Source organism: Stegodyphus dumicola, chromosome 6 (assembly GCF_044657685.1).
Source record: "Stegodyphus dumicola isolate Sdum_Otavi_A_Nest chromosome 6, ASM4465768v1".
Taxonomy (NCBI): domain Eukaryota; kingdom Metazoa; phylum Arthropoda; class Arachnida; order Araneae; family Eresidae; genus Stegodyphus; species Stegodyphus dumicola.
Genome location: NC_140773.1, coordinates 71,473,605 through 71,498,563, shown reverse-complemented (window position 1 = coordinate 71,498,563; position 24,959 = coordinate 71,473,605). Strand labels below are relative to the sequence as shown.

At 33.0% G+C, this 24,959-nt stretch overlaps 1 protein-coding gene across 2 annotated transcripts in view; it reads right to left on the bottom strand.

The window, feature by feature from the left end:
• LOC118196558 (calcium-activated chloride channel regulator 1-like) overlaps nt 1–24,959 on the bottom strand; it is a 66,192-nt gene extending 41,233 nt beyond the window's left edge. The window contains exons 1-5 of one of the 2 annotated variants that reach the window (XM_035368020.2): nt 24,542–24,959; nt 14,903–15,185; nt 11,550–11,709; nt 6,444–6,591; nt 4,486–4,604 (exon numbers count right to left, since the gene is read on the bottom strand). In XM_035368020.2, coding sequence (XP_035223911.1) covers nt 4,486–4,604; nt 6,444–6,591; nt 11,550–11,709; nt 14,903–15,185; nt 24,542–24,730 — 899 coding nt within the window. In that variant the 5' untranslated portion in view covers nt 24,731–24,959. The remainder of the gene's footprint in view (nt 1–4,485; nt 4,605–6,443; nt 6,592–11,549; nt 11,710–14,902; nt 15,186–24,541) is intronic. The other variant, XM_035368025.2, reaches the window with a different exon arrangement.

Sequence of the window (24,959 nt, the reverse complement as noted above, 5' to 3'; positions counted from 1 at the left end):
AATCAATAGCGAATCTCCACCTTTTTGGATGCTCCAAAGGATAATCATTATTTTTCTTACATAAAACCACCGGGCTAGCATAACTACTTGAGATGGGCGTTATGATCGTTTTACGTAGCATATCGGTAATATGCCATTCTATAATTTTTTCCTTATTCTTATCATACCGGTATGGTTTTTGACGAACCGGCAATGCATCTCCGGTGTCAATACTATGGTTAGTAACCTGAGTAAATCCTGGAATATCACTAAATAAGGAAGCAAATTCACTTACCACTTGTCGGATTCTATCTTGCTCGTCATTAGGCAGGTGGTCAAGATTTAACCTTGGCCGTTCAACCTTTTCTACACGCACTGGTTTCATTGTCAGCCTAAGGGACGCTTCATTAAAATCCAGTGTAGCTTGTGCGTCTGAAAGAAAGTCTATTCCTAGGATTAAATGTGCTTGCAAATTCTTTACTATAAAAAACATCACCTTTACTTGTTCGTCCTTGATACGGATATATAAAGGTACTTTACCTACGCACTTACATTCTTCTCCTTGCGCCGCTAATACTGTCGTATTATCCGCATTATATATGCGGTATTTGCGAAAATACTTTCTAAAAAAGACTTCTGCCACACAGGAACACTGCGCGCCGGTATCCAGGAGTGCGGTGGCCGGGATATTATTTACCAAGACTTCAATCTTCGGAAGAGTTAAATTTTTCACCATTACTGTATTTAACTTGTAGGAAGAGGGATTTTCGTGGCCTTCGGATTTCCGCACCCTCTCGTCAGCAGAAATCCGTTTTAGTTTAAATTATTTTTCCTTTCCGTGCTTTCCTTCTTTCTCCACTGGCCTTGAGACTTTTTTCCTGGGTTGCTATTGAACTGTCGACGTTCGCCGGCTGTTTTTGAATGCTCGGGTTTCCTTGCCCACTGATTCGCTTTTTCTCCGTAGCCATGTGCTTGAGTTTGCTGTAGTCTTGGCGTACCAAATTGGTTGCGCTGTTGATATTGGCGTCTTCTTTCGACGTCCGCCGTTCTTCTACTTTCAAACTGGATTGCTAGCTCAAATAACTTTTCCAGTGTAGTCGGATTTCGTAATTCAATAAAGTCTTGCACTTGGGGTAGTAACCTCGGCAAAATCACTTGAATTATTTCAGGATCCGGACGGTTTCCATACAAGAGCTTGAAAACGTGAATTTTTCTTAAAATAAAGCTCGACAGGTTTTCGATTCTTTGTTGATATATGCTAAAAAGTTCCGTTTCTAATTTCGCACGATCCCTTACAACAGGGAAGGCTTTTAGTAGGGCAGTCTTGAAATTTTCATAAGTATAGGTGGGACTTCCTGCTTGACCCAAGAGACTTCTGCCGATACATTTGAACCAGTTAAGCGCTTGGCCCCTCAAAGCGCTGGTAGCTAAGGTAACATTTTGAAACTCGTGCACGGGGTAGAGCATGAAGTGGTCATCCAATTTTTCCAAAAAACTGGTTACCGGTGAGTTTCCATTAAACGTTGCTTCTGGTTTCATCGAAGCGCGCATGGTCTGGACGATGTACCCAAATCCTTCCAGGGCGGCAGCTGGCATTTCTGGATTCTGAGCCGTTTCTGCAGGCAGCACAGGTTCTTCTTGAAATTCGGCCATGGTTATTCTTCGTCGGGCGCCACTATCAGGTTCAATGTTTCTTCTAACCTTCTTCGGAAACATACAATGACCTGACTAGGAACAGAGAGCTTACTAAAGCTATGTTCACTAATTGTAGTAAGTAGACAGGATACAGACGAAGGGTATACAAAACCCTTTATTTTTCTTTATATACAATGACTTCCGTACTTCGGAATACAATGACCCTCCACTCGGGGTCTAACGTAAAAGGTATTAAAAATAAAACTAAACTCTAATTTAACTTTAGAATAACACACGTGGAAGATTGGCCTTATAATAACAGGAAGCGTATGTAGCACAGAGACTGTGAACACTACAATACGTTTAATTTATTAAGAGGATTAAAACCTCTGGCCTGGAAGGCAAATAGCAACTGCGTAACTTCTAAGGTAAGCGGCCTGCTTCGAACTCACTGCTTCCTCTCTCTCGCTCGGCAAAAAGGCCACACTTAAATACTTGGCGTTCGCCAGACAAACTTTGCATAAAATCCTTAACGCTTATAATTCTGGCCGGAAGTAGAAAATAAGAAGTGATAGTAAAGATTTAAAATAAAATAAACGTTAGTAAAACTTAAGATCCTTACACCATAAACTCTATATTCATTGAAAAAGAATCTCAATAAATTCCATACCTATATTTCATTCTTTTGGTTTTTAATTGCCTAAATTGAAGCCAGGATCTTACGACAAAGCGCACGTTAAACTCAACAAGTTTAAACATTAAATGCAAAATAAATTAATTAACTCTGAAATAATTTCAAGCCTAACCTTAAAAAAAACTTTTATTCTATTCAACAATTTTATCATAACCGGTGTTAAACTACCTTATAAGCAAACAGGAAATATCACTAAATATTTACAGTGATAGTCTCAAAAATTTCTATGAAAGATATAATAAAATTTGTTTCAATAGTGAATAATAAATATTCACAAAAGCTTACTTCCAAGATTAGATATTTACTATTTACTAATCATTTAAACTAAATTATGCTTGTTTCGTTAAAATCTAGCATGTCAAACATATTCACGAAATTAGCAACAACAACCAAAAAAAAAAAGTGTCCAAAAATGAAGTTAATACTGTAGAATGTTACATTTTAATACAAAATTTTATCAATAGATAGCCCTGTACAATTAATATCGCAGAAATGAGCAGATTAAAATTCTTTAAACAAACATTATTAATTGAGAGCTCATGATATGCTAGCTAGTACCGCAATATGCTCGCAAGTAAAAGCGAATCATTTGTCGTTTAAATTTTAAATTTTCTTATTCTACTCTTACAGTATGATAGTAATAGCGTCATCTATAAGTGAAAACTTAAATTAAAAATTATTCATCAAAATCGGTCTCTGTGCTAAATCTTGACAAGTAAACCGCATTCTTGTACGCCATTTCGTTGATTTCATATGGTTTTTGTTTTAGAGCTCACATTTATGGAACATCTATATTTTGTACTTCAGCTCAGATAATCATTTGTTTGTCATTTAACAATGAGTTTACTGTGAAGGAATGCAAAATAGAAAACATTTTGATAAGAGAATATGCAATTTAATATTTGGTAAATGTATATTTGAGGGTACCCCTTGGCGAAACTTGGCGATACATGGATACCGGGTTTGTGCAACTCTTTGACTTGTTATTTTGGCTTGCGTAGCGGCGATTTTTGGCGCAAAAATCACCAAAATACGCAAGCCAAAATAACAAGACAAAGAATTGCACAAACTCGGTATCCATGTACCCATCGACCTATTTTCACTTAAAACAAAATTTCCACAATTGCTCAAAAATGGCATTGCGCACTCCCTTGACTTTACCCATGTACACATCGACCTATTTTCACTTAAAAAAACATCAGAGAATTGCACAAACTACGCTAAATCGCCGCTACACAAAGCCAAAATAAAAAGACAGAGAATTGCACAAACTCGGTATCCATGTACGCATCGACCTATTTTCACTTAATAAAATATCCCAGAATCGCACAAAAATGGCATTGTGCACTCCCTTGCCTTTATCCATGTACACATCGACCTATTTTCACTTTAAAAATATCAGAGAATTGCACAAACTAAGCTTTGCGCACTCCCTTGAGTTTGTCCATGTACACATCGAACTATATGCACTTCAGAAGTCAAAGGAGCAGCCAATAAAAAATATATATAATCTCAATAAACTACATTTTAAATCAAACACTGAAATAAGATGAAAAAGGAAATTCATCTTTGCACTACACAAAGGAAATATCCACTTACCTTATTTACGAATTCACACCTCTTCAGTCAAAGAAAACTCCTTAACAGCATCCAAAAACTTCCTATATTCCTTCCTTTCATCAAAATCTGTATACTGGCGTCGCCACGTAAATTCACTAAATAAGAGTCAAAAATATCCTTCGTAACGACGTTCGATCATATGCATTTCCTTCCTACAAACAAGACACTTTATAATAGCTACTAAGTAAACCTTCATTTACACACTAGTCAAGTAATGCTCTTTTCCCCTTTCTTTCCAAATCGTACAGAAACTTAAAATGAATCTTACCACATTTGGCCATTTTACCGTCTAAACCACGAAACAAGCAATATACTTCCTAACCAACACACACAACCACAAGCCCTTACGAATTTACCACAATGATTACGTCATAATATTCCAGAATATTCAACTACTCAGGCTACCATAAATGAAACAACAACTTGGCGATAAATGAAACAGCAACTTCGCGATAATACAAGGGGTACCCTAAAGTCAACTCTAACCTAATATTTTTATACTTCGAGAATAGAGAATTTTCGTCATCATTTAGAGAACAACTACTTGAGTAACTTACTGGAAATCAGAAGAAAGCTGAACGATTTCATTGCTGCTTCTTCCGTTGCAAAGAGTGTTCTGCTTGTTAGGAGCTCTCGAATTGTAGGGATGATTTTCATCCCCACAAATTTTGCTGACCTGAGAAGCATATTGGAAAAAGCATATCACCACTTGGTTAAAAAAGTTACAGATCAGATCGTCTTAAATATTACTTAAAATTTTCATTTTTTTCTTGCACAAGTTAATGATTTTAGTGCTTCGAAGAATTATTATTTCTCCTATCCCTATGTAAATTTCCACATTCCCTGGTTTATAAGAGAAATCTGAAGAAGCTTTTCAGTTTTACGAAAACATGGAATATATCCTTCAACTTTTGTTCTGCATAATAATTCATAAAAATAGGAATTTGATTATGAAAGGGAAGGTAGGTTTAGAACAGCTTTACACTAGGGTTTAATTGCTTTTCAAGAACTATGTGGTACAAAATACAGTCAGTCTAAACAACCAAGCACAGTTTCCTATTTTTAGCCACAGAAACTGACTTCATCTCTCCAATAACTCAGTTCGATATACCGTCGTTATTGTCTTCACTTCTTGTGCATTCCCGATATGATCGACCTCTTTCCAATTTTACCCTACACTATATATGATTTTTCAGTGTAAAGCTCTCACGATTCTTGTTTTTAATGTTGTTTTAGTTTGCTTTTTCTTAGGGAAGGAAACCTTTTTTGTTGATCCTTCCTTCGTTTTAACTTATTTTTTTATGATGAAAGATTTCACAAGAACTCTTTGCTTTTGTGAAGCGGAAAAACTTGGTTTTGATATGCGATATGTTAAATTATCAAAACATTATACTTGCATGAGTAACTGATAAAAAGTACCGTTGCTTTGAATTATATATGCTGTATTACTTGTTACCATACTTTTAACGAAGATTTTATTTGGGCAATTTGTTAACATTTAATTTTAGTTGGCTTAATATATCATTTATATGGTCCTAATTACCATAAATATTTATTTTACGGAACTCATCTGGAATTTTTTATATGCGTCTTGGAAAAAATATATTTCAATCCGAAACTTTTCATTCTTTTGCCTTCATATTACTAATAAATATGAGCAATTATATTTTAAAAGCATTATTTTTTAACTAAATATGTGCATTCATAGTCGAAACTCCCCTTACAGACACTCCCTAACTGCCATTCCTCAAAGAGACGGGTTCTGAATATTCAAATTCTCAAAGATAGACTAGTGTTTATTACAGAAGATGTAATAAAGAGTCTTTCATACACATTATTATAAGAATGTTGATATAAATATTACAACTGCATTTAGGATACTAAAGGCTTAAATTAAAACTAATATCAATTGCACTTTATACTAGATTTTTAAATTAACAAGAAAATATATTGTTACGGATTTGGTATTTAATTTTAGTTAATGTTAGTAGAATTATAAATAAAATTGTTTTATTCCCCGTGCAGTGCAGCGCGTGAAGAATATTAAAAGCAAGCTAAGCCGGAAAATTAAAAATACAAGAGCACGTGCATTTAACATGTAATAAAAAAATATCTCTTTTTGATTTCGAGAAAATAACAGAAAATTCTCGCGCATTTAAAAAGCTTATATAAGCGGCATGAAAACCTCTCAGTTCGTTATTTAGTTAGTTGTTGTTTTAAGAGTTTGTTTAGAAAACTGCTCTTGTTGACTGTAGCGAATTCGCGGATTAACTTTTTGAAGCTGTTTTGAATCAAGTTCTGTTCAACGTTTAAGTAGTTAAAGGATAACTTCTGTGAGATATTGTAATCTGCACGAATATCTGAAGAAATTGAAGCATTTTGTTTTATATTTGTTGTGATAATAATAAATTTTGTTCATTTTTCATCGGACTTGTGGATTCAATTCTAACGAACCCGTACGCGTTCAACAATATTATTAATAATATAGAACAAAAGGTATCATTTGCATGATTACTTGAGTCAAATTCGTATGAAAATACATCAAGGACGATGTAACAAGATTAGCACTCTTTTCTTCAATCAAAATTCGACATTCCGAAGGAAGCATGTCTGGCAAACCAGTCTGCTCATCCACTGATAAAATACAGTCTTCATTACCCTTCCTAAATCAATAGAATATGTTTCAACGCAAGTATATGTAAGTCAAGTATTAAGTGCAATAGGCAGATCACAATAAGTAAATTTGTCTCTAAAAATATATCATATATTAATCCAAGATAATTTCATAATAATTAAAGACAAAGAAACAGCAGTTACATCCTTAGATATGTACTTTTCGAGAAACATTAAGATCTGACTGATTTAATTTTATTTTCGATTTAATGTAAATCAATAAATCACTTAATATCGCGAACTCTTAAATTGTAAGAATAATACAGCTTGTAACCTACTCTGTTTAAAAAGTAAATTAATAAATAAATTTAGCATATACAGTGGGAATTGTTTGTACGCCTTTTATATTTATACGTCGTTTCAACTTGGTTCCGATTCAATACTATTTATTTTAGTATTAAAATACTTCTTTTATACGTCGTATAACTTCACTAATAAGTCGTTTTTGCTTAACTTGCTGCGTTCGTTCTACATTTCGCAGTCCCGTGATCAAGTTACGATGTTCCTCAATACTTTGTTTTCCCTGTTAAAATGTAGAGGAACCTATGGAACTAAGTAGCGACTTATCGCTGAGTTCAGTATTTACGACAGAGTCTGAAGAAGGGTTAAAATAACCTTTTATTCACTCAAAGAAATAATAACAGGTGGTCCCTTCTCGGGCTTACAGGAAAGCCTCAACTCGGGCTTTTAACTCAAGATAAGAAAATAAGAAACTAATCTACTACTAAATTAAACAGACTTTGCCAAAACTAGACACAAATGCTTAACGTAGTTGACCCTTAATTTAACCTAGCCGGCGATTATCACCAGGCACGTACAACACAGCCGAGCGCAGTAGATTTAAGAAGAATGAAGTAGTCAGACGGCTAACACAAGCCAATAAAGACTCCTAAGCTTTCTCTCTCTCAAATTAAGTTCAGCCTTTCTTAAATACTACTTCTAATTTATTTGTATAAAACGCCATATTAAAAACCATTCTGGTAAGGAATAGTAGATGGCAAACGAGGATAGACAGTAAAGTATGTTTAAACTTAAAATAACTGTTAGAAACTTAAAGCAATCTCTACAAAGCACTTTTTCAAGAAATGGAGCTAGGAGAAGGAAACAAAGGCACGACATAACTCAGTCTGGTACAGGAGTTGTAAAACAAGTTCATAAATAGCGAGGATACTTAAAAGAAAAAATAGAAACGGTTTTTTTTTTTTTTTCTTCAGAACAGGACGTTGTGTTAAGTAAAGAAGGTGGATCAGAATTATCTGGTACAAAATGTCACTAAAGCGGAGGACTCTCAAAAAGTAAAGATATAAAATTCAAATCTTTACAGAATTTGATGAAAATACTGGTTTGAAGAATGTTGAGTTAGCAGAGAAACTGGATATTAATGTGACCACACAAAAAATAGTTTTTCACATTAGAAAAAAAGTTGGAGAAAGAGCAAAAATTTGTGGGCAGTGCGCTTCAGAGAAATTAAGTGTTCAAGATAGAATTCCTGAGGTCGAAGCCATTTTGCTAAATTTTATAATTCAGTGTCGTGCATTAGATATTCTATTCAATGGCCACATGTTAATCAAGAAGTCAAATTAAATAGTACTTCGAATAAATGTGAAAGAAGCTTGTTTTTCAACTGGATGGCTGAATAAATTGAAACTATGGAATGGAATCTCATTTCATATTATATAAGGGGAATATGGGGAATCAAAAAGCGTTCCTGCTGAGTCTGTTAAATAGTGGTTCAAGAATTTAAGCATTAAAATAAATGGATGTGAATTAAAAGGAAAGAAGTCAAAAGAAATAGCACTTATAATGAATATGAGGAAGCCTGCGTTTCAAGTGGATGGCTGAATAAATTTAAACTGTGGCATGGAGTCACTTGTTATAGTATAATAGGTGTGTAGGGTTTATATTTATTTTAACTAACATTTATTTTAAGTTTAAACTATCTTTCCTGTCAAGCCTTACTTTCCCCTGGAACTGCCAATGCCAGAGTATGTAAATTTTAGTAGAACGCGCAAGGATTCAAATTATCAGCGGAAGTATTCTGAGTTAAATAGAATGGAAACGAGTTCGAGGTGTGCTGTTCTTACTTCACGAGCGCGGAGGTAGTTAGCCAGAAATTGAAGAACCCCGCGTTTCGGCCTGTGTGCTTGCCTAGGAGAATTGTTAATCGTTCAACGTGATATTCAAAGTTTGCTGAATTAGCAGCGGTATTGTAAAACGCGGTGAGGTTAGTTACGTTTAGAGAGCCTCGTAGTTAGAGTCTTGTTATTATTTCTTTTCAGGTTCTTATTTTTATTTTACCGCCGGGTCGGCGTAGTTTGTGAGCGTCAAGAGCACGCAATTGTAATTTCTTAAGTTGAATAAAAAGGGATTTAAACCCTTAGCAAGACTCTGTCTATTTTCCAGTTTCAACAGTCACCTTGGTTGCGTGCAGGTTGGAGGCGTGCAACTCTACAGGTGAAAAATCAAAAAGCGCTCCTGCTGAGTCGGTTGAAGATTGATTCAAGAAATTATGCACCAAAGTAGGTGGAAATGAATTAAAAGACATTTTCCATATTGATGAAACTACTGTTTTCTTTAAAATTATACCTGCAAGAACCTTACTGTTGTACTTCGTGTAAATGCTGACGGTACATGACTCCTTTAGTTATAAGAAAGCCGCAAAAACCAAGGTGCTTCAAGCATGTTAAAACTCTGCTGTTGGAATGTAAAGCAAATAAGAAAGCATGGATGACTACGGACATTTTTACAAAATTGGGGGGGGGGAGGGTTCAATAGACAAAACCGCAAAGTTTTACTATTCATGGATTAGTAAATAGCCCATCTTCAAACGACAGATTTCCTGCAAAGTGTGAAATTTGGTCTAGTGTAGTATCACCTTTAGAATTAATTCAAGAAGCTTTGAGAATGTGTCATTAAGAATTGTAAAATGTTTACAGGCAAAGTTTGATTCAAATAGCCTTTGCTTGTTTGTAAACCCTTTGCTTTTCTTATAGATTGCAATTTAAGGAAAGCAAAGCGCCTTTTTTATTTATGATTAAGAAAATTTCTATCTCAGGACATAGGTTCATCTTCTTTCCATCCTTAAACCTGAAATCTATCAAAATTTCATATGAGAACGAAACATTTCTATCTTTTAATACCACCATTTACCTTTATTTCCGATCAGTAGAACTTCTGTTTCCTTTGCCAGTGGAAGCATTCTTGAATCGTTCAGAATAAACGGCGTGTTAGTTGATACATAAGCTCTAGAAGGTATCTTTCCTTTCACGTATATTCTGCCATGTTTCTTTTAATATTAGTTTCTCACATATTGTTTAATAGACCAGTCTATTATTAGTAGCTTACCGGATTTCTAATTCATACAATGGGGAAAAAAAGCAGGTCATCACAAAATTACGCCTTCCTTTAACATATGGATATCCAAACTTTCAAAGATTCTGGATCGCATGACTCGACAAAGATAGCAAACAACTAGATGGCCGAAATGCCCAACAAAAATAATCCAAGCTCCACATACAGAATGAAATTTCTAATAATAACCGCAATATCACACACATTACTTCTGCAATAAAAACCACTTTTTCTCTTTATTTACGTAAAAAACGTGATAAAGAGAGAAAGATAATCGATTGTTTCCTGATGGCTATAAATTACATTCCAAAAAAGCATTTTATTATTTAATTAATGATTAAGCGTTGGAGTGGCAGGAAACAGTACACAAGGCAAGCTATTTCAGTTACGTAATGGCACGTGACCTATCAGCAGTTCCGTAAGACATAAGGTCTTTAATCGATGATCTGTGCGACCTAGAGAATTAGCAGCTGTCAGCGGCATCTCCTTCCGATATGACTTAAAATGTTTAACATATATTTCAAATCAGAATTATATACGTTGCTTAGCAAACTGAAATATAAGAAGCAATAGAAGCAATTTTTATTATATTTTTGTTTTATTTTTCAAATTTCCAATTAATGTTATAAGGTATTTCTGCCACCTCCCTAGTGTGCCTTCGTGGTGTAGTGGCTCTGCACGCTGGGCCGGTATTCCAAAGGTCCGTGGTTCGATTCCCGGCGAAGGCGTTTGCTATTTTTTATCTTTCCGACTTCCAAAATCCTAATGTCTCTACAATGTTGTTAATGACTCATCTAATTAATATAGTTCGCAACGCATCTCATTAAAGACATTTTAAACCCTTCTACTTTCATTATAATTAATAGAATGTATTCTAATACGATATACGAGTATAATAAAGTTACTCTAAGCTCATGTGCAGAGTAATCGCTGACTTGCTGTCCAACAAACATTTTGAAAGGATTGGTAGTCGCTAGTCTGTGTATTACGGCAATTACAGTGGAGACTAAGAGGCGAAATTAAGAATTATTTAAATTACATTTTGATAATTGGACTTTCAAATGCCAACGATTAATAGAAAATTCTTCTTATATAGGCGAAAAAAACTCCGAAAAAATTTTTCTATGTGATAATGAATATATGCTGCATAAATGCCTTGCTGTAATCTAAATTAAACAAAAACAAACAAACAAACAAACAAAAAAAACCATGAACTTCTTCCCATTGTGTGAATTCTTTGTAAATAATTTTTCAAGGAATGTAGAAGGTATATTTTATGAAATGTAACAATGTATAGTAGGTGCGAGCGAAATGGCTACGAAGTAACCAGTTCACACTTATGTTCATTTACATAAACACTGCGAGTGATTTATTATGTCTAGTGTAAAGCATATTTAATAAATCCCTCGAAATGTTTATGTAAATAATAAGATAAAATACTGAAATAAGTATATTTTGAACTATATTCGAAAAACTGCTTCTTTTTAGTCAAAACCACTCTATAATAATGCCAATTCAAATTTCTATACTGTTAAATTTCTTAAGGCCAGGTGGTATTTCGTTGAATAAGAATAATAGTACTATTTCATGATCTTACTTGAAGTAATATTCTGCAGGTGGATGAATGCAGTTCGTAATTTGTATATCTGGTTCGCCCGCAACTTTGTAGTACAAAGGATACATTTTATCTGCCTCAAATCCATGTTCATCAAACACCCCATAACGAAATTTCAGCCACTCTCTCGCAAAAAGTTTACCTGAGAAAATTATAAACATTCTAAATATGATGATAAAGCATATAATATGTGAACTGTATTTGCAATTATTACCAGTTTATTTTATAATTTGTAACATTTCTTCGAGAATAAAAAGTTAAAATGGAACTGAAAGTTTTAAATAAAATTTTCAATTCTATTTCTAAATTTTCAGTTAAAATAGAACTGAAAAAAAAAAGCGCTTTTAGAATATGTCTTAAATATGTTAACTATGCATAAAAAAGTTCTTGGCCGATATAATCTTCAAAGGAATACCAAACATTTAAGGAACATTAACATGAATAAATCAAATTCTAGTGAATAACCTTCAGTGCATAATCATTCATGCAAGCAAAATATGTCAAGTAGCAATATATATTTGACTTGTATAAATCATATCTATACAAACTTGATTAAAATATAATTGCTTTCTACTCTTAAGGCCTCAGATAATCCATACATAATTATAGAAGATGAATCTGCAACTGACTGAATGTCAGTTCGCGTTTGCTTCGTTGTGATTGGTTGGGTCTTGTATTTTGTTGGAATAAAGTTCAATACTTAGAACGGAATGAACATTCTTAGGTGGGTTTTTTCTTTTTCCTTCATGAATGAAATTCTTCCCTTTCTTTACATTTTGCAATTTTCCTTGTCCACGTTTAACATCACTTTTCTCTTCCTGAGACACACCTTCCTTTAATTCATCTTCAACTACATCTGTTTCTTCTATACGGTTTTCAGTTTTATTAAGAATATAGCATTAAGTCGTTTACTTTGGATTTATATGCTTTATTAATATCTGAACAATTATCTAACGCATCTTCTTGATCTACATTTACATACATTAAATTCCATTCATTTTCGTCTTTCTTTTCATCATCTGCTACTTTCATAGATATGCCGTTCTTGTTTATAATAATTTCCATTTGCGAAAGCAATTCATTTCCAAGAACAGCATTTTCTTTCATTGTTTCTTGAGGCACAACATAAATATTTGATTTAATTTCGCAATCATCGATTCGTATGGAACCTTTAAAATAACCAATAGGTTTTACTTTATTGTTACCAAAGGCTACTAGAATCAAACTGGAAGAATTAATATTAGGTGAACCAATTATTTTGTAAATGTTTTCGGATACTATATTTATATCACTTCCTGTATCAATGAGAGCTTTTACTTCTACATTATCTATCGATACAATTTTATGCATATCATTTAACTGCTTCTTTACAAATATATGATTCACTCTGGCAAGGTCTTTTATATGTGTCTTATTTTTTATACATTCTACGGCTACGTGACCAAATAAATTACAATGAAAGCATTTTTTTCCCTTGCTCTTATTTTTGCAAAAATTCTCCGCGTGACCAAGATTTCCGCAATTATAGCAACGAATATTTGTTTTTATTTTACTTTCAAAATGATCGCGTCTGGTTTTAGAATTAGGCTTAATGGATTTGTTTTTATTATTATCAAATTTAATTTTTTCATATATCTTAAGTTTTTCCTGAAATTCTGCCAACGTTTTACAACCATAAAGAATAGCTTTATTAAATGTAGAATCATTTATACCTTTAATAACATATTCAAATAAAGCGGCGTTTTCAATATTACCTTTGGAACATAGATTTTTAATTACCAAAAAATATTCATATAGAGATTCTTTTTCCTGCATTTTACGTTTCGATATTAATTCATGTAACTGAGCAGAGTTATACTGAACACCATATTCATTTACTAATAAAGCCTTAACTGCATTCCACGAATTAATTTTCGTTTCACTTTCAATAAATAATTTTGCTTTGCCAGTTAAAGATCTTTTGGCGAATATCAGTTTCTGTAATTCATTTAGTTTTAACAAATTAGATACATCCTCAAAGTTTTCAATGAATTTGTAAACCGAATTATAAGCATTACCATCAAATTTAGAAATCAAGCTTTCAATATCATTAAAATTTATATACATATTTGAAAACTGTGAAAACGGAAATTGAACTGACGACTTACTAATATTTTGTTTTACCTCATGATCTTCATCAATAACAGCAAAAGAAGAGTCGTTGAAAATTCGAGCAGTTGATGCATCGATTTCACTATTAACAGAAATATTCCTTCTTTCATCCAATATTGCTTCATATTCCTCCATTTGTTGTTTGTAATTTGATCCCGATTCTGACACCAATTTTGTGGGTTCTTTAGTTTCAAAATCACAATTCATATTCAAACAAAACACATTTAATAAAACATTAATACATCTATAAGATCGTTCATCTATTAATACAGCATATATATCATCTTACATCTATAAAACAACATCTATATCATCGTATATATATTAAACGCAACATCCATAACATCTTATAGCTCTTAATAAAACAAAGTGGCTAGAGTTCTATCAATTTCACTCGTGCTAACAGCTAAAATTTAGACAGCGCGCGAGGAAAAATATTAAGGATTTAAAATTATGGATTTAAAATCCCATATATATATATATATATATGTAAGGAAGAATGTATATTTGTACGTTTGTTTGTTTGTTCGCGTTATTGATTTTTGATTAATTATGATAAATGTTTTGCCACATTTAATCGACTAAAACTGAATATAAGTGAAATATTGGATGGAACTTGAGCTTTTATGACCATTTGATTAGAAAGACCAAAATCATTTAAAATGCGTTCCATTGTTGCTGATATAATGAGAGAGTTATTTTTCTATCGAAATTTTTTATGTTTATTTTTCTATCGAAACTTCTACTAAGAATAAGAATTAGGCAATATTAATACCTATTCTTATAGCAAGTTAATGCATGTAGATTATTCGTTCTCCCCCTCCAACTCTTTTTGCAATTGACAAAAACCGCATTATTTAGAGGATGATCCAATACTAATTTTACTGGCTAATATCTTAGCTCAAAACAATTAATACCTATAGCGATCAGTTTTCTGTATATATTTTTATCGTAGTTATATCATTCAAAGATTAAAAATTAAAAGTATTGTCTTAGTTAATGCTCCCCAGGTATGGATTCTTTCTGATATACTGTCGTTTCAGATATTACGCGACTATTGACTCAAGCGTCAAAATCTTGCTTTTTGAAGAAAGCAATCTCAAAATAACACGTTTAGTTTCCTACAGACCACATGATAAAAAATTGGAAAATAATGGAAAGAATATAAAATAATTATTAAATACCTTTTGGGAATTCTTCTTTGGCTGTAAGAAAGTTTTCTTGAATAAATATATAACGTCCGGGTACAGAGCATCCTCCATACTGTAATGTAAAAGGGTAGTTCCCATAAGCACTGTTGGGCAGGTTCTCTACAAAAATATCTGGCGGTAAGTGAGTATGTTGTGGAGTTGCTTTCCCGACTGTCCAGTTAGATACATCCCAAATTCTGGGCAGAAGAAAAACTACGTTGGATATCTTCAATCCGATGGATGTATTCAGTACTTCTGATGCATCAGTCAGGACTTTCTAGAATTACAAAACAATAAATATAGCCCATAATTATGCTTATCAAAGAAATAGTAACAGAATTTAGTTCTGTCAAACTTAATTTCATATTATTTCATAAATATTTTAATAACGCTTTTCAGTATGATTATAATTAATATCATTGATAAATCGATTCTTGAACCTTATAATGATTTCTGGACGTGAAATGGGTTTGAAGTTTGCTAAGTTGTCACAAGTGCAACTACAGCTTAGGTTTATGTAACGGATTGGGTTAGGTTCTAGTTATTTGAAAATGAAAAAAACCTAGGTCTATCTGCCTAAACACAGAGATGCTTTCGTGGAGAATTTTATGAGAGAAACTGGCTTGCATTTACATTGTAAGGCGTAAAAGATGAGAACCTACCATGAAGCCAATCTGTTGAGTTCGAACTCCTGGCAAGCTATCACTATTCAGCAGTCTTTGACCGCACGGTGACTGGTGGAATTGTGTCATGAATAAGAAAGAATTAAACCAAGTTTATTTTCACACATTTAGTGTAAAAGCGAAACTTTCTCCACTGCAATCAAGTACTTTTCAGTCTTCAATGAATTTTCAATCTGAAGACTTTTATGTTTTCAGAAAGGGAAAGCTTATTAAAAAATGACAAAAGTATAAAACATAAAAATTCTAAGTTTATTCCACACTAAATGTGATTGCAAGAACAATTTTAGTTATATTTTTAATATTTAACTTAGAAATGCAATGTTAGTTCACTTCACAAAAGAATGATTTATTCAAAGGCAAAATGACCGCATGCGCTGGGCCCCTACTTTCAAAGGGACCTCCAAATCCTTCAAAACTACAGATATGTTTTTAAATCGATGTTAGAAATTTTTTACACTTTTAAAACATCGTAAACATAGCAAGAGGAACAAAATTTTAAACTTTTCCCATGTCTTTATGTGTTTTTACTTTTTTAAAGCAAGAATGGGAGTTTTTCTGCCATCTCTTTGCATTTTACTCATACCCTTTAATCATTCAAATAGAAAAGCTTATATTTTGTGAAATTGCGAAAGCAAAGCGTATAATATGGATGAAATATAATTTTTGTTTAAATAATTTCAAATAAGAATTGTTGAATGTTTAAATTATTTCATAAAATTTATTGCATAATTTGCACCCATAATATCTGCATATGTTAAAAAGAAACTAGAGAAACTAGAAAAAGAAACTAGGCGAGGCTCTCCATAAAAATTTTGCCCCAGACGTCCACTAGTGCAAACTGAGCCTTTCACTTCTTTAGTGATTTAATTTGTGTAACTGATAATTGGTAAAAATTGATAATTACGCTGATATTTTTCCTTCCTTTTCTTAATATGCTCATTTCACAAAATAAAATGAATTTCAACACTGCACGTTTTTGGAAACTAATTATAATTTTACGTTTTCCCTTTTAAAATCTTTACATTATACTGAACAATATTTTCATTCTGTTCTATATTATTCAGATTCTTAATGTTTATTCTTCACAATCTTCTGCTACTCATAAACTCAGCTATTTTAAAATTATTTTTTCTCATAGAGATTTTTTATCCTTGTGCTATTAGCAACACTTTAAAAATATGTTTGTTTTACCATAATAAATAACATTATGCTCTTAAAATCTATATTATCTTAATACCGTACCTAGAAAATTGCATTTTCTTCTTAAGCTCAATTTTTTAATTATTTTGTCTCATGTTAATAGCTTTCATAATTCATTCTGTAATAAACCCATTTTAAATTTTAATTGTTGGAATATTCGTAAGATTTTTTGTCTATGTCACTTAATATGACCAGGTAAAATTAAGCTTTAAACTTTAGCATTTAAAGATCACGAATTTTATACCAATGATTAAATTAATGAATCATCCTAAGAATGCATCCTTCAAGGATCCTTTATTAGTGACAATTATATATTGTTGCGTTCTACGGGTTCATGGATTTGGAGTGATTGATGGCAACACTTGATATAGAATCAAAACACAATTTATTCATTAGTATTACAGAAGGCAGTTCCAAAGACTCGTTACGGTCGTCGAAAAACTATGTTAAACACTCTGAAACAATCAGCAACACAGACTCCAGCCTATCAAGCTATAATGGTGAAGACAGCTTAAGTACGTCAAAGCACTTAAGTACAGCTTAAGTACGGCAAAGCACTTAAGTACAGCTCCCGACTGAGTCGATCATTCTCGGAGCTCAAGACACTACTACTGAACTCAACGTACACTTGATACTCTCTCGAGATACACTGACGATACTCTCGACGATGCAGTCGAGATAGACTTGACGATGCACTGCTACTTCGAGTACAAGCAGGGTTTATATAGCTTTTTGACCTGCCTTCGAGAACACTCTGGAGCAAATTGGTAATAATTCGCTCCAGAAGGTTCTCGCTCCATCTACGGCATATTGCCAAGTGTCGCCAAATTGGCGATCTAGCGCCAAATCTGACAACCCTGCCTCTCCTTGCCATTTTCTGGCAACCCTAATCCCGCTTTGTGGGAAAGCTACTTTACCATGGCTGGGCCTTTCGTAACAGTGTACAAGAGCCGGTTACTATCTGGAACTTTTTTAACGCGCATTTCCAAACATGCAATTCATGAATAGTCGCAGAAGGTCAGCTGAGAATTGAAATTCTCGAAATCTAGTTTTTAGAATATTTAAGAGTAGCTTCCACTGAAACATTCGTGAATTGGCTTTCCATCTATTAACTATAGAACCGTATGCATTCTACAGAAGTTGAACTTTTGTGCCATTTTTTTTTTCCTTCTTTAAATAAAATTTACAGTTTTGTACTTAAAGACCACATTTCGAATATGAACACTTGGGTATATATAGTATTCCTTCCGAATGTGGTTTAATATTCATTGGTCACAAACTACGAAAGCCTAAAAACTTTGCTCTAAATGTATGCTAAAGAAATGTCAAAAAAAAAAATCATAATATCCACTTTTTTGCAGCCAAAATTTTTAAAAAAATCTTCCTTTGCGAACTTGATTTTCTGCAGGCATTTCATGTTTAAAAAAATTCTTTCAGACTCGTTAATCCTCAAACTGCCAATCTGAATTTATCTTAAGCTTTTAAATAAATTATTTCATAGTTGTTTTCAGTTTTCATCAATATATAGTGCTACCAGCTGTGTTGCCGTTAGTTGGTGGAACTTTCTCAAATTTTCTAGTTTATTGTTTTTCATTAATATCTTCTGAGACCTGACTTTGTTTTTCGTCATTTTCACACCTGCAACTGAAGAAGCAGGTTAAATCGCAGAATAGGCTGCATCAGTCGATGCTGTCTTTACTTCTCTTATGCTTGGACACGCCTTTTTATGACGTAATATTGGTTACGCCTCTTCTTAAAAACAAGTATGCTATAGCTTCGTATTTAAAGAAAACTTAAATTATATTTTAACTGAGTTGAAATGGTAGGTTTATAATGTTCTGCGCGAGATTTTTTTAATTATAAATCTACTTTTGTGTGTTGTGTGGTAGTGTTAGCATTTAACGCAACGAATTATCTCTCACAAATGTATTATTAAGATACCAAACGATTGAAAATGATCGTTACCAAACGATTGAAAATATTGAATGCATGAGTTAAAAATTATAACCGTAACTTCTGAAAATACAGAAGAGAATTCAATGTTTTGATTATTGATGAGTGTGTCAAAATCGGTGCTTACTGCAGAATGGATGAGTATCTGAATCTGGATTTTTTTTATCAGTTGGAGCGAAGAGATGAAAAGAACGTTATTGAGTGGTGTATGGAGAAAAGTTTGATTGCAATGTCGTATAAGTGCCCAATTTGTGGAACAAATATGAAACTAGTAGAGCGAAAAAACTGTATAGACGGTTTTGAGTGGTGCACAATGCCGAGTTTGTGCAACTCTGGGATGTTTTTTTAAGTGAAAATAGATAGATGTGCACATGGGCAAAGCCAATAGGGTGCGCAATGCCGAGGTTGTGCGCGATGCCGAGTTTTTCAATTCTGGGATTTTTTTTAAGTGAAAATAGATCGATGTGCACATGGGGAAAGTCAATGTAGTGCGCAATGCCGAGTTTGAGCAATCCTCTGATTTTTCTTTAAGTGAAAATAGATGGATGAGCCCATGGACACCGAGTTTGTGGAATTCTTTGGTGTTTTTCGAGCGAATACTGATCGTTGTGTAAATGGGAAAACGAGGTTGTGTGTGATGCCGAGCAGTAATGTAACTTTATTTATGTGCAATGTTTAACATATCGTTTGTGTATTTTAAATGTGTATTGTTGTTTTAATTGTGAATTATATTTAAGACATCATTTTTCATTTAAATTGTATTTTTAATTTTTTGGCTTGATATGTTCGTAACGCTTTCCGACTTACGATATATATCGATAGCCCGATGATCTACTCAACAGTAGCAAAATTGTTAACTTTAACTCTTGAAGTAACGTTTACCTCATATTTTAATAGGTAGTGTTTGGTATCGTAATTGCTCTTGATAATATGAGTTCATTGATAATATGTGTGTGTGGGCGCATTTGAAGCATTGCTTAGTGTTCCAAGTTTGTAGTATATATTTTATTATATTATTTTCTTTCATTCTGAGAAATTAGATTTTTTTATTTATTAATGCGTAGAATTCTAGCATGCCTACACAGAATATGGCGTGATTTAGGAATTTTAGAAACTGATATGAAAGCTGTGTAGTGATGTTCATATGCAATAAAAAATATTCTTCTTTTTTTATTAAAGTTTAAAATTTTTAGAAATAATGAAAATTGTCTAATTATTGGTATGTAAGGAATTATGTCGTTATGTAGCAAGAAGGTAATTTGTAAAAATGATAAAATTGAAATGTTCTACAATATGAATTTAAATTAATTTTTTTTTTATTTGTATAAATGTTTAATAAAAATCTTTGAAAATATTGAAGCTCTACAAGTATTAGAGACTGTGGCGTTGTTTATCGTTTTAATAATTGGTAGAATTCGCTCACTGTATCATGGTAATTTTAAATATAAACAATTTATTATACTTATTATCAGTAACGCCTAAGCTTAAATGTTATAAATGTAAATTAAAAGTAAAGAATTTGATATTAATTTACAATAATAAACAATTTATTATTGTTATTTTTAAGAGAAAATAAAAAGTACGCGTAGTGTAAATGCGAGACTACATTGTGTCACAAGCTTAGTCCCACCCATTTATGGACGTCACAAGCTTAGTCCCACCCATTTATGGACGTCACACAGTTCTGCCTACTGAACTTTGTTGATGCAGCCTATTCTGCGCTTTTAGCCCTCTTTCAGTAATGTAATCCACTTCCGCATACGGAGAATATCGCCAGGATGTCTCTGCGTACTTTGGACTGGGCCTGCCTAATCTGCAGACCTTTCTACAATTAAACAAGTCTGAAGCACGTTAAGATGCTTCTTACAGCCATCTCGAAACGAGCATAAAGATGGTGAGCAATTACAGAATTTTTAATAAGAAATTCCATAGGACATCGATCGACTTTTGTTCGACATTACATTAGTATGTCATGGACATATGTTTGCTCAATAAATGGATTGAATGTTATCCGGTTTTAAATGGTTCATCACATTTCTTTTCACATTGCTCATGTTATATGTGAACTCGACAGAACAGTTTATAGCGAAATTTTCTACCAAAGAACATTAGGATTTTTGTCGTCATTCACTTTATATTAATGTAAAATCATTCCTTGAAATATAAATCTTATCAGTTTACTTAATACTCGAATCTTTTTTATGGAATGTTCCCCGATGTACATAAATGACATGTCATGTGACATTTTTTTTTCACTTTTCCTTATATTGGCACACGGAAAATATTTAATTTTCGGTTGTCTTGTATTGTTTCAAGATTCATTTTTAAAATATCAGAATTTCATAAAATATAATACTTAAATAGCATATTTTAATGTATCAAACTTATTTTTTCGGTAAAAGCGCAGAATAGGCTGCATCAACAAAGTTCAGTAGGAGGAGCTGTGTGACGTCTATAAATGGGTGGGACTAAGCTTATGACGTCACAATGTAGTCTCTCATTTACACTATGTGAACTTTCTATTTTCTCTTAAAAATAACAATAATAAATTGTTTATTATTGTAAATTAATATCAGATTCTTTATTTTTAATTTACATTTATAACATTTAAGCTTAGGCGTTACTGATAATAAGTATAATAAATTGTTTACAGTACCATGATACAGTGAGCGAATTCTACCAATTATTAAAACGATAAACAACATCGCAGTCTCTAATACTTGTAGAGCTTCAATATTTTCAAAGATTTTTATTAAACTATTATTTTTTTTTATTAATTTTTTTATTCATACAAATAAAATATTTTTTAAAATTTAAATTCATATTGTAGAACATTTCAATTTTATCATTTTTACAAATTACCTTCTTGCTACGTAACGACATAATTCCTTACATACCAATAATTAGACAATTTTCATTATTTCTAAAAATTTTTAAACTTTACATTAATAAAAAAAAGAAGAATATTTTTTATTGCATATAAACATCATTACACAGCTTTCATATCAGTTTCTAAAATTCCTAAATCACGCCATATTCTGTGTAGGCATGCTAGAATTCTACGCATTAATAAATAAAAAAATCTAATTTCTCAGAATGAAAGAAAATAATATAATAAAATAAATACTACAAACTTGGAACACTAAGCAATACTTCACATACGCACACATACACATATTATCAATGAACTCAATGAATCAATGAATGAGTTAACAATTTTGCTACTGTTGAGTAGATCGTCGGGCTATCGATACATGTCGTATGTCGGAAAGCGTTATAAACATATCAAAGCCAAAAAATTAAAAATACAATTTAAATGAAAAATGACGTCTTAAATATAATTCACAATTAAAACAACAATACAAATTTAAAATACACTAACGATATGTTAAACATTGTACATACATAAAGTTACATTACTGCTCGGCATTACACACAACCTCGTTTTCTCTGCTACACAACAATCAGTATTCGCTCGAAACATCAAAGAATTCCACAAACTCGGTGTCCATGTGCTCATCCATCTATTTTCACTTAAAAGAAAAATCAGAGAATTGCTCAAACTCGGAATTGCGCACCACATTGACTTTGACCATATGCACATCGATCTATTGTCACTTAAAAAACATCCCAGAATTGCACAAACTCGGCGTCGCGCACAACCTCGGCATTGCGCACCACATTGGCTTGCCCATGTGCACATCGATCTATTTTCACTTCAAAAAACATCCCAGAATTGCACAAACTCGGCATCGCGCACAACCTCGGCATTGCGCACCACATTGGCTTGCCCATGCGCACATCGATCTATTTTCACTTAAAAAATCCCAGAATTGCACAAACTCGGCATTGCGCACCACACTGGCTTTGCCCATGTACACATCGATTTATTTTGACTTCCAAAAACATCCCAGAATTGCACAAACTCGGCATTGCGCACTACATTGGCTTTGCCCATGTACACATCGATCTATTTTCACTTAAAAAATCCCAGAATTGCAAAAACTAGGCATTGCGCACCACATTGGCTTTGCCCATGTACACATCGATCTATTTTCACTTAAAAAAAATCCCAGAATTGCACAAACTCGGCATCGCGCACAGCATTGGCTTTGCCCATGCGTACATTGATCAATTTTCACTTCAAAAAACCTCCCAGAATTGCACAAACTCGGCATTGCGCACCACATTGGCTTGCCCATGTGCACATCGATCTATTTTCACTTCAAAAAACACCCCAGAATTGCACAAACTCGGCATTGCGCACCACATTGGCTTTGCCCATGTACACATCGATCTATTTTCACTTAAAAAAATCCCAGAATTGCACAAACTCGGCATTGCGCACCACACTGGCTTTGCCCATGCGTACATCGATCAATTTTCACTTCAAAAAACCTCCCAGAATTGCACAAATTCGGCATTGCGCACAGCATAGGCTATGCCCATGTGCACATCGATCAATTTTCACTTAAAAAAACATCCCGGAATTGCACAAACTCGGCATCGCGCACAACCTCGGCATTGTGCACCACATTGACTTGCCCATGTGCACATCGATCTATTTTCACTTAAAAAAATCCCAGAGTTGCACAAACTGGGCATCGCGCACATCGTCGGCATTGCGCACCACATTGGCTTTGCCCATGCACACATCGATCTATTTTCACTTAAAAAATCCCAGAATTGCACAAACTCGGCATTGCGCACCACACTGGCTTTGCCCCGTGTGCACATCGATCTATTTTCACTTAAAAAAAAACACCCCAGAATTGCACAAACTCGGCATCGCGCACTGCATTCGCTTTGCCCATGTGCACATCGATCAATTTTCACTTAAAAAAAATCTCAGAGTTGCACAAACTCGGCATTGCGCACCACTCAAAATCGTCTATACGTCTCAAAACCGTCTCTCTACTAGTTACATATTTGTTCGACAAATTGAGCACTTATACGATATTGCAATCAAGCTTTTCTCCATACACCACTCAATAACGCTCTTTTTGCCTCTTCGCTCCAACTGATTAAAAAAATCCAAATTCAGATACTCATCCATTCTGCAGTAAGCACCGATTTTGTCACACTCATCAATAATGAAAACATTCTTTAAGCAAAAGATTTCTTTTCTGTATTTTCAGAAGTTACGGTTATAATTTTTAACTCATGCATTCAATATTTTCAGTCATTTGGTAATGATTGTTTTCAATCGTTTGGTATCTTAATAATACATTTGTCAGGATAATTCGTTTCGTTAAATGCTAACCCTACCACACACCCCACAAAAGTAAATTTATAATTAAAAAAATCTCGCGCAGAACATTATAAACATACCATTTCAACTCAGTTAAAAGTTCATTTAAGTTTTCTTTAAATACGAAGCTATAGCATACTTATAACTTGTTTTTAAGGAGAGGCGTAACCAATATTACGTCATAAAAAGGCGTGTCCAAGCATAAAATAAGTAAACACAGCATCGACTGATGCAGCCTATTCTGCGATTTAGCCATTTTTTCATTCAGTGTTCACTATTCTATGTTCTTCATAATTATAATATTTTATTCATTAAATATTACTACAACAGATTTTTTTGATGTTATTCATTTTAATATATCAAAAATTCGTTGAAGAGTTTACAAAAATACCAATTTTGGAAGAAAACAAATTTCTTAATATTTATAAAAATGATAAATTCATTAATTCAATTAAATTAAAACTAATCATTATTGTGTAATATTACTGCAGCTTATTATTTACACAGGAGAATAAAATAATATTTTTAGAAATCAGAATTACTTACTTGTATTTCCTTTACTAATGATATTCCGCTTTCAGCTTTAACTCTGGGTGAAAACCGTATCAGAATATCGTTATAAGCTCCATCTTTTGCAGTTACTTTTCCATTTGTAACAGAAGATTTCAGCAAAACCAAAATAATACACAATCTAAGGAAACTGCCATTTTGATACACATTCTTCGTTAAAAACATAGTAATTCAAAAGAAATAAAATAAACAATTTTTAAGGAAGCGTATTTTATTTCTTCATTATTTTAAGGCACAATGAATTTCAGACATGAAAAATTCAAGATTTTCTTTAGTTATGTTATCCTTATAAGAGTGTAGCGTAATTTAGAAAGCTACAAAGACAGCTACAATCGATTTCAATAAAATAATTCAACTTAAGTATCACACTTACATTTATCACGTAACTCAATCC